Source organism: Pipistrellus kuhlii, unplaced genomic scaffold, assembly GCF_014108245.1.
Source record: "Pipistrellus kuhlii isolate mPipKuh1 unplaced genomic scaffold, mPipKuh1.p scaffold_m20_p_16, whole genome shotgun sequence".
NCBI classification, from domain to species: domain Eukaryota; kingdom Metazoa; phylum Chordata; class Mammalia; order Chiroptera; family Vespertilionidae; genus Pipistrellus; species Pipistrellus kuhlii.
This window is the reverse complement of record NW_023425471.1, coordinates 35,328,253-35,339,684: the sequence shown is the minus strand read 5'-3', so window position 1 is coordinate 35,339,684 and position 11,432 is coordinate 35,328,253. Positions and strand designations below refer to the sequence as shown.

The 11,432-nt window shown below is 35.4% G+C and overlaps 1 protein-coding gene across 6 annotated transcripts in view; it reads left to right on the top strand.

Moving 5' to 3' along the window:
• DIAPH2 (diaphanous related formin 2) overlaps positions 1-11,432 on the top strand; it is a 960,594-nt gene that overhangs the window by 55,695 nt on the left and 893,467 nt on the right. For 5 of the 6 annotated variants that reach the window (XM_036440043.2, XM_036440042.2, XM_036440045.2 and 2 more), the window contains exons 2-3: positions 3,009-3,041; positions 5,848-6,024. In XM_036440043.2, coding sequence (XP_036295936.1) covers positions 3,009-3,041; positions 5,848-6,024 — 210 coding nt within the window. The remainder of the gene's footprint in view (positions 1-3,008; positions 3,042-5,847; positions 6,025-11,432) is intronic. The other variant, XM_036440044.2, reaches the window with a different exon arrangement.

Genomic DNA, 11,432 nt, shown 5'->3' with positions numbered 1-11,432 from the left:
TCAGACATTTTGCCCACTTCCTGCTCATGTAGTGCTCATTGTAGACCCATTTTCCCCACCTGCACCCACCTAGAAATGGTATGACTTTTAGAATTGTGGCAATATTAAGGAATAATTAGGAATGTAAAATTTAAAAATTCTGAATAATCTAATTAGCATATAGCTTGTATAGGGAGAATAACTAACTGATTAGCATCCAAAGAGCATAAAGTATATTGGTCAAATTGAGTTTAGTAGATGACATGTAAAATGTGTTGGGGAAGGACTGTGGGTGCCAGGGGAATGCTCTTGCCAATGATGCTTGACCCCCTAGGTAATGGTGGCAAAAGGGAAGTTACCTACAAAGTGGTGTCTCTGAATTTGATATTACCATGAACTGTTTCAATTCAGTAATTCAATCCTAATGTTCTAGAGCTTAATTATACTCACTGAAAAGGCCACATGTTGACTAAGATTTAGTATCAAGTAATAACCAGATCCGTGGTCCTTTGGGAATTTACTCATCTTCTTCAAGCTTCAGTTTTGTCAATTTCAAAATGAGAGGTTTTGACTTGATGCTCTCAAATTCCATCTAACTTTAATAGTCTCTAACTCTATAATGTGTGATTTAATATGGACAAAAATATGTTTACTTAAAAAATAGAAAAACACTCAAGTTTTATCCCATAGACAAGGTGATAATGTTGCTACTGTTACTTTTTATGTTGTTTCTGCTCTCCTATTAAACTGTCAACATTATATTAAAAACTGAGATATAGATTTAAAGAAGTCCACACATATGTGTACCTTGCCATAGAGAATTTGACCAAATAAAATTATATTTTCCCCTAATTTACATTCTAAATTTGAAGATATAGATTTGTTTCTAGTCTTGAGCTTATAATCCCACAGGCTGGGGAGAGAAGAAAAGCAGGTGTTGCTTGAAGAACTGTATAATCTGTCTAATAATAACACAGGTGGACAGGTACATATCCAGATGGTAACAGAATATTTGAGGCACTTTTGAGGCTTTGACATTTTGCACACTGATTTTACATTACAGGAGATCATGAAGCTTGTCATTGTGCATAAAACACTTTCCAGTAATCCACAGGGAAAATTAAAGAGAAAATACCAGCTGGCGATAGTCCTAGGGAGAGCTCTCTTAAAATAGATTCCTTTCTGATATAACAATTCCCCCCTCTTTTATTTTCCTCAGGCAATAAAGATTGATTGGGGTTTGTGTCTGCATGTGAAGGCATTGTAGAAGTGTAGATCCCTGAGGGAATCAATGGAATGAGAGTAGAAAATGAAATGTGTAGATAATAGGGTATTTGTCCCAGCTGATTGAGAGTAGGGTGATCTTTACAGCTTTTGGTTGGTGCTATTTGAAAACAATTTCATGAGATCCTGAGACCAAATAATTCTTACTTCCTTAAAACTCATAATGGACTTCTCCCCATCAGTAAGAAGACCATATTTTGCTCAGTAAAAAGGGATGTGAGCATGCATGACCAAGTTGATATATATCATTAATTTATGTTGTAGGAAATAAATGTACATGATGTAGCAGAAGGGTTAATTTGAATTCCTAACAGGCAATTTAAACTAAACCTGTTCTTTCCTAATCTTGTCATTTGGTTGGCAGTTCAAAATATTTGTAATATAATAACTGCCCTTTATGCTAATTGTATCCTATCTAATAAAGAGATAATATGCAAATTGACCATCACAGCATAACAAAAATGGCTGTGCCCTCAGCTGAGGCTGAGTTCCCTTAAGGAGTCTTAAAGAGCCATCAGCAGAGACCTGAGGCTGTGCCCCCTGCCTGGCGGGGCTTCATGGGGAACCTCAGGTTGTGCCTCCTGGCCTGGGCCAGAGGACCTCCAGGCATGTCTCTAAGCTGGCACCAGGCCATACAACCTGAGGCAGTGCCCCACACCCAGTGGGGCTTGACGGGGGTGGGGCCGTCTGGGTCTGGATCTTGCCCAATGGGTTGAGGCCATTTGGATCTGGATCTCACCCAATGGGGTAGGAGCATTCAGGTCTGTGTCTCACACAATTTTGAGGTGCATGTGAGTAGGCAGGGACTTGACTCTGGTTCCAGTAGCATGCCCCATATTCTGACAGGAGGGAGATTTTCACATACATTTTACTAATTTTCTTTCATCTCTGACACTTCTATTATAAAGAAAGGGCAAATAGCAATATTAAATTATTACCTCTAATTAATTCCCTTTTAATGTGCATGAATTTTGTGCACTGCATCACTGGTGTTATTGTAAGATCTTCTGAATCAGGAAGATTACTAAATTATTAGATGTTACTTTGCTTACTTTAGTATTGCTTTATTACTTTAGTATTATTGTATTCTGATTCTTCAAATCATGGTGCCCATTTATATTATGTGGTAGTTTTTATTAACCACTGTATTTTATTAACTAGAATACACCATTTCCAGTGATTCTCAGCATTAGAAGTAGAAAGTCACATCCAAAAAGTGTGTTGGAGTTTTTGAGAAATGGGCATATATTTTAAAAAATCACTAAGTTCAGTTTTATCTAGACTATTTATAAGGGTGTCCTTTAAATACCCATCAGATATACTGTAACAGAGTTCTAGACAGAGCTGTTGTGTTACATTTCATTACTATTAAATGTGACATTTTTCTTATTTATATATTTTTAAATTTATCTATTGTAAAAACATGATCATTCATTCTAAAACTTTGAAAAAACTTGAAAGAGGCTTGCTGTATCTTTTCTTATGTTTCATGATGTCTGATCCAAATGTGACTTTGGGACCTTGCACACCAACTTTAGACATCCCCAACTCACCCTTCATTTTTAATTTTTAAAAAGTTGTTTTTTTACCTTTTGTAAAAAAAAATGTGCTTGTTAATATATTTAAACTGTCTGATTATTTTCACTAGTTATACTTGATAAAAATAAAAATGAGAATTATTCAATTATTGTTTTATCTATAAGTTTCTCTTATTGACAGGTTTTTTTTTCTTTTGGTTTTAATAGAACATTCAAATAAAAACTTTGGCAGATGATGTGGTAAGGTGGTCTTTAGTACTATGTTATTACATTATTTATGCATGTTGCTTTTATATTAAAGTGAGTGGACATTACAGCATTGATATATGTAAGATATAGAATGTTTGGATGTTTAGAAAGTGCAGTAGAATGGAAGAATTTTCAATAGAGTAACTTCTTTGTTTGAATTTTAGAGTAAAATAATTATATGAAATCTCAACAAAATATTGATATTATCATCTTGATATATACTTAACCAAATTAAAAAAAATCTCTATGTAAATATCATTCTGGAAAATCCAGATGTCTTCTTTTTTGATAGCTAAGTAAATTGACTGTGATTATGTTAACTAGTAATGTGAATATTGGAAGAAATTAATGTAACTTAGAAATGAGCTTAAGTTCATTATGTTAGTCAGATATTTAAAATCCTTAAATATTTTTGAGCTGAGTATGTCACAGTAAACCTTATTAAAAGTTATGGGCTTTAAAATTTAAATGTGCCCTTTTATAGCTAAACTTTAAAGAAACAGTATTGCAAGCAATGGCAATTTTTTACTTGGTGAAATTACCTATCTACAAATAATATAAAATATTGTTAGTAATTTAAGTAGGTGAAAGTATGTGGATTAACTTCATTTTCTTATCAAGATATAGCTGAAAGCAAAAGCCAGTTTTCTAGATAGAAATGAAGGGCATAGTGGAAGATCAAATATATATGTAAATAATGCTACTCGGTAGAAAAGCGAGCTCTGCAAAAGTAAATATTAAATGATATGAAGGGACAGGAACAGAGATATGTTGATTTAAAGGTTGATTGCATATTTAAATGCTTTTATGTCCACCATATCTTTTAGTGGAATTTGACTGTTGAATATATAATCAGCTTATTTGGGATTGCTTAATATTTTTTTCTTCAATTGTTTGGAGATATACTATTGTACATATCTAAATCAACTTAATTTTTCTCAAAGAATTTTTAAAAAATCGAAAATATCATTCAAGATGTTTATTATAAAAAAAAAACCTTAATGTGAACACTGGGATAGGAACTAGAGATTCATGAATTTAATGATTCACGTTTTCTGTGAAATGAGAGTTGGTCTGGATGATTTTTCAAGTTTCTTCCAGCTCTAGAATATTATGATTTTTATAAACCCTTTGTAAGCAACCATGCACTAAAATCATTTTTGTAATCCTAAATAAGCTGCTTAAAACTAATTTATTTCAAAGCACACCTTTTAATAAAAAAAAAGTGTTCTTTGAACTAATATGAAAAGTCTATTTTTTTTTTTTTTTTTTTTTTTTTTTTTTTTTTTTTTTTTACTGAGGGTCAACAGAAACTTATATAAGTTTCAGAAATGGCTTCTTGATGCTTTTTGTATTGTTGAAGTAATGTATAAGGACACAGTAACCTGGCAGTGAACATGCATAGTCCTTGCATCTGCAATGTGTCTGCTTATTTAACTCGAGCTGACAGTGTGCATGTGCTTCCTAACAGAAACCAGAATAAAACTGAGATGCATTCAGTTTTATGGTCCTTACTAATTTTTGATGTCTAATGTTTTGTGCTTTAAAACAGAATGGCCTGTTTATGTGCAATTGGAGTTGTTAACCCACTTTATGTGAAATAGAAAGCTAATTATTAGAGATTGTACATGGAATCAATGATTCAGAGTTAATATGCATTAAATAGCAAGTTCTTCATAATAGTGTTTATAGGATTAAGATATTTCTGTTTATGTCGTGTTTCCAGTAAATGGAAAAGGTGATGTCTTGTTGGTTCTACTTTTTAGGGCAGATAAAAAGGTAGGGGAAATAATAGTAATAGTAAGAACAACAATAGTAAATAGCAGCTAAATGCACTAGGCATATCACTTTATTTTACCTCACAATAACCATATGGTGTAAGTAATATCATTATTTACTTATGTGACATATATTAAGTCATTGTGCTACATTATTTTTTATTTTTATTTTTTAAATTCATTTCAGAGAGGAATGGAGATGGAGGGAGAGATAGAAACATCAGTGATGAGAGAGAATTCTGTTTCATATACCCAACAAGGCTCCCTCCTGCACACCCCCAACTAGGGATTGAGCCTGCAACCCAGGCATATGCCCTTGGCTGAAATCGAAACTGGGACCCTTCAGTCTGCAGGCCGATGCTCTATCCACTGAGCCAAACCAGCTAGGGCTCATTGTGCTGTTTTGGAAATGAGGAAACAGACTAATTTGCACAAGCAAACTGAGCTGGTAAAAGGCAGATTCATACTCGGGTAGTCTGCCTTCAAAGTTTGTGCTCTTAACCATTGTACTCTACACTGAGCAAGTACTCACAGACATTGTCACAATTTTTGGCACCCTGAGGAAGAGAATCATTACTATAATTTCCCCTTAGAACTGGATATCGGAAGCTCTATTTATTTTCTTTCTCCTTTTCTCATGATTTGAAATTTGCCAACAAAGATATATTCTCCCTGAAACAACCCACAGGACTTTGATGCAGGACTTTTTGTTTACCTACTTACTGTGCAAAACAGAAATGACAGAGAACTGAGTTTTACTTTTTAAGGAATACTTTTCAGCCCCCAGACCACTGAGACTGGTGAGCTACTTCAGGGTTTCAAAAGAGTACAATCTCTATCTGGAGCTTGCTGCTTAAAATAACATTTTGTCAAAAGGCAATAATGTTGTATGTCATACTAAGTGCCACGTTGATGTTTCAGTTTCTTTCTTCTTTTTTTTTCTTTCTTTTTATTTTATTTTTTTAAGATTTTCAATCTCCTTTTTTTAGGGCTTATTTGTTGTTGTTTTCTCTTTTCAGCGTGACCGAATCACAAGTTTTAGAAAATCTACTGTCAAAAAAGAAAAACATTTTATTCAACATCCTATTGATTCTCAAGTTGCAATGAATGAATTTCCAGCACCTCAGCCGTTATTCGATGAACGATCTTTGAATTTGTCAGAAAAGGAAGTACTGGATCTCTTTGAAAAAATGATGGTAAGGTGGACCCCTATTTTTGTTGTAATTTAAAACTGCATGTGCCCAGAATAATACTGGGTTTTAAGAAGGTATGTTTTAATGGACTGTGTTTATGTCATGTACAGGACGGACCAGAAACTTGGCTGATACAGCAGAACTATTTTTCAAAAGTATCTGTTTTTTGAGTTAAACATTCTTATCTCTTCCAATTTGAGCTCCTAAAAGCAGAGGCAGTCTTACTTACTTTTGATCTGTAGCATTTTGTAGTCTCTGGCACATCAAATCAAGTTTTCAGATAACTAATTTGTGTTCCTGTTTCTATAAAGCAAAACAGTTCTAAGTCCTCTTTGTTGCACAAGGTATCTTTTTGGGTATATGAAACAGAATTGGATGGGAAGAAGTGATAAAACCAGTAGAGGGGCAGAGGAATTAATTCCTCCAAGTTTGTTCTATAGCAGTAGTCACACAATCAATATTTTCTAGCATGTTGCTTATATTTTATAGCTTGTGGTCTATATTATCTGATATAATAAAAGGCCAGCTGTGTCACGACCAGAACGACCAGAGACCAGACAACTAGAGCCCCTCTCTGGCTGGCCCCACCCTCAAGCAAGTACTCAGGGGCTATCAGCCAGGCAGGCAGCATGGTTAGGGGTAATCAGGTAGGCAGACTGCCCCTCCCAGGGCTTGCCCTTCCCCCTAGCAAATAAAGAGGGAGGCCCAGGTCAGCCAAGCCATTGCACCCCAGCCTGTTGCCTGTAGAGGGAGGCCACTGGTGGCAGGGGAGGGGGAGTAGCACTGCACAAATGGCAAACAGTGGCAACCAGAGGAAAGAAAGCCTCTATAGGCCCTGATCTCAGGTCAGGCCTAGGGATCCTACCTGAGGGGTCCCGGATTGTGAGAGGGTGCAGGCCGGGCTGAGGGACCCCCCCCCCTTGCATGATTTTTTTGTGCACCCAGCCTCTAGTTTCTTATATTAGATAATAAATATAATGTTTTGAGTATTCAGTAGTTTATGCTAAGAGAAGGGAGAGATGAGAATTTGGGCCATATTACATTGGTTTGCTTGACCAGAAAAGAAGTGGAGATCCTGACTCATGATTTCTTTATTCTCTCCCACTTAGCATTGTAATATTTTCAGTTGGATGCCTATTTATCTAGAGTTAGAGTTCATAGGAGTTTCCAAGGTCCCTTCACCCACACCAAAATAAAAGGTTACTAATCACTGCAAATCCAGACCCTTCTACTCTACTCATGGAAGAGCTTGTCCCCACCCTCCCCACCCCCACTGTTTCCCTCCTGTGCCTAGAATAGGAGGCAATAGGCCTTCAATAAACATCAGTTGAAAGTTGTTGAATGAAGACAAACTTTATTCCCTTTATCTTTAAACTTTTCCTTGACTATTCTATCTAGCCACTATTCCTTCTATCTAGCTTGTCCCCTGACACAAATCCTGACATTTGTGCCCTCTTCAGCCCATCCTCCTCATCCTGCATACACCCTTGTGCGCTCTTTTTTGTTCCTGCTCCTTCCATGCCATCTTTGAACTATCATTCAGCAGCCCTTTCTCTTGTGAAGCCTGCTATCTGCTGACCTTCCTTAATGATAAAAGCACCTGGCTATCCTTTTGACTTTTCCCTTGATTTTGGTGATTTCAACTATTATGTTGACAACCCCATGTTTTTTTGCTCTTAGTTCCTTGATTTTCTAAACTCTGGCTTCTACACCTATGCATTTAGCTAATTATTGGCATGAGTATACCTTGGTTGGACTGTGTCATTCTTTGGAATGATTACACCTATGTAAGATCTTTAACTCTGAAATTCTCCTCATAAGCTAAATAATCTATGCTACCTCTCCCATGTTCCTAATTTTACACAGTATGTATTGTGTAGTGGTTATGAACAAGGCCTTTGGGGTCATTCCGACTTGGATTTGAATTCTGGCTTTGCCATTAATCGTATTAACTTGCAAAGGTTATATAAATCTCTGTACACTTTATTTTCCTTAACTGTAACAAAGACATAAAAGGATCTACTTCATATGCTTATCTTAGAGGATTAAAGGAGATGACATTCCTGGAATAGTGCCTGGCATATAAGCTCTCTGTATAAGTAATTTCATGAATGTTTGTTACATTACCTTTCTTTATCAAATAAAGCTCTATTCTTTCTTTAATTGCCAATATTTCTATAATAGATCACGTAGATTGCCCCTCAGTTTACCAATTGGTTGCCTTATCTTAATCACTCCAAAGCACTGATGATAACAACAGAAGCAGAAACATTCCTTGATTTAACACTTATTTTTTTAAATAGTTTTTTTTTCCCTCTTCACTCAAACTTCACTCAAATTATATTTACCGCTTTAATCTGCCAATTGGTTACTAATTTTTATTTTTTTTTATTTTTATTTTTTAAAATATATTTTATTGATTTTTTTTAGAGAGGGAGAGAGATAGAGAGAGAAACATCTACCAGCTGCCTCTTGCACACCCCCCACCAGGGATGTGCCCGCAACCAACGTACATGCCCTTGACCGGAATCGAACCTGGGACCTTTCAGTCCGCAGACCGACGCTCTACCACTGAGCCAAACCGGTTTCGGCTTGGTTACTAATTTTTACAGAATTGAAATAGTTCTTGGAGTTTTATCAGTGGCATTGCCCTAGTCTAGTTTACTTAAGCTTGACACTTCCAGGTGATCTTGCACTCCATTGGCATTCTCAGTCACTTCCAGTTGCTTGCCAAATCCCATTGGCTTTGCTTTTGCAATGACTTTTACATCTGTTTCCTCGAATGTCCTCTAGGTACTCTTGCCCTAGTTTCGACAATATCCCTCTCTAGTTGTTTCTTGTAGAATACTAAAATAGCCTTCTAACTGGTCTTCCTCCTGTCCTTCAGGTTTTGCCTGTTCTAATCCAATAATGCCCTATTAATGATCAGAAACATTGCTCTGATGTTTTAGTAGGCCCTGATGTTTTCAGACAATTATTTTATACATTTCAACTCCAGTCCTTCAACTGTGCTCCTAGATGACTATTTCACACCTGTATTTTGATGTTCAATCCTCAGAACTCTTATTTATCTTTATACTCTGCTGATTACCTTGCTGCTTAATTTATTGAAGCAATCAGAAGAAAACTTCCACCACCATATATATCTACGTAACTTTTAGTACCTGCACTCACATAGTTTGTCTTGCTAACTGTCACCATAGGTGAACTTTTTATGTTCCAAATCCTTTCATTTGTGTACAAGGTTCCATTCCTTTTCAACTACTCAGGGACATTGATCCAATAAATTTTCTCTTCTCTCTTCTGTCATTCCAAGCAGCATACAACCTGTCTCATTTTATAAAACCTTTTCTTGACCTTATCTCCCTTGCCAGAGTAATGCTTTATTTTTACTCTCCTTTGAAGCAAAATACCTCACTTAATTTTGTTTATATTGATTGTTTCTGATTTCTCACCTCTCACTTTCTCTCCTAAACGCACTCCAGCCAGGCTCCCACCTCACCATTACATCAAGGTCACCAAAGATCTTCATGCTGCTGAATCCCAGTTCTTAGTCTCATTTTGATTGACTTATCAGCATTTGATGCAGCTGATCATTCTCTTCAATTTGAAATGCTCCCCTCTTCACCCCCAAACATTGATTTTATTTCCTCTTGTGTCTTTGAGATGCTTGACAAGAAATAAGTTATTTTAACATTGCTGATACAATTATTATTTGGAATTTCTGGGTAATGACATACTTGGTGAAACTTGGTGAAAGCTTAAATAATGAAAATCAATATTCAAATATAATCCTATCTTACTCTGATCATTGAAACTTGTTATGCCTGAGGATCATGTTTTGTCTATAACAGTAGTTCTCATTGTTTAGGCTTGTAGATGTAGATAACAGGGGACATTCAGCTAAAACTTTAATTACTGCAGGACATGTGTTGTTTTTTTTTTTTAGGTATTGACTTATTTAATTATAAGAAGTCTTAGTTACTAATAATTCATTTAAAAATTACTTGATTCTTTAGAGCTAAGTAAAATCGTGGAACAAGTCTCGTTAATTAAAATATCGGAGTGGTCAGGTTTTACTTTACTAGTGTATTAGCAGATTACAAATGTTTCATTGAGTGTCATCTATGCATTGTATGTCATCTTTCATATTATGGATACTCAACGAAACAATAATGGACTTATCTTCTGAGTAATGGTATCAGTGGCTACTGCTGATAGATTTAAAGCTCCAAATTTGAAACTTTTAGGTGATTGCTTATTGTATAGAGAACAAACAGTTTATTAGCTGTGTGTCTTCAATAGTTTGTAAAAGTGAATTTTGTTCTTAGAGTATGGTCACTGACTATTAATTGAAAATTCGGGAGTATTTATTTTTTATTTATTTTAAATTTATCTTTATTATTCAAAGTATTACAGATGTTCCCCTTTTACCCCATTGACTTCCTCTAAGGAGGTGTTTCTTTGATTAAAACTTTTTATAATAAAAACAGCCACTTGTTTTTATATAATTGTTATCATTACCTGAATGGGGTAAATTATAATTGCTCTTTAAGATTCTGTTCCCCTGTTCACCCATAGTCATGTTTTAAAATCTTGCCAAAACCAGTTTGGCTCAGTGGATAGAGCATCAGCCTGTGGACTGAAGGGTCCCAGGTTCGATTCCGGTCAAGGGCATGTGCCTTGGTTGCGGGCACATTCCCAGTAGGGGGTGTGCAGGAGGCAGCTGATTGATGTTTCTCTGTCATCGATGTTTCTAGCTCTCTATTCCTCTCCCTCCCTCTCTTTAAAAAAAATTAATAAAATATATTTAATAAAATCTTATATAAGTGGATAAATGTAATGGGACCAAAACAACAATACTGTTTCCACATTTTGGGGGGGATAACTTCAAAGGATGACTGAACTATATACTAGTAGTCCATATCATCTCTAACCCAAATTCAAATTTGAATAAGGTTCATATTAGTAGTGTTTCTCACATTAATCAGAGGCATTTTGAATTTCCTTTAAGTAGTATTGGTGAAATATCTCCTTCCTGCCACTTTAAATGTAAGGAAATAAAAAATGCTATACTTGAGTAACTATTCAACATCTTAAGCTTACTGAGACTAAACTTGTTTTTGTACATTTAGTATATTGGTTAATAACTGCTAAATATTTATAGTAATAATTTATTTTTATCCAAATTGAATTAATGCAGTTAGAGCAAGGAGATAAGTATATCATAACACTGGAATTTGTTTTGGATGTTGTTGCTCTTTTGTATGCAATTGTTCTTTTTAGGGGGGGGCTAGAGGAGATGGTAAAGGAATTCCATTTTAAGCTTAAAAATAAATGTAGAGTCTTCAAGTTGGAATTTAATATCTATTAGCTAGCACAAGGATCTACTGAGTGGAGATCCAGCTTGT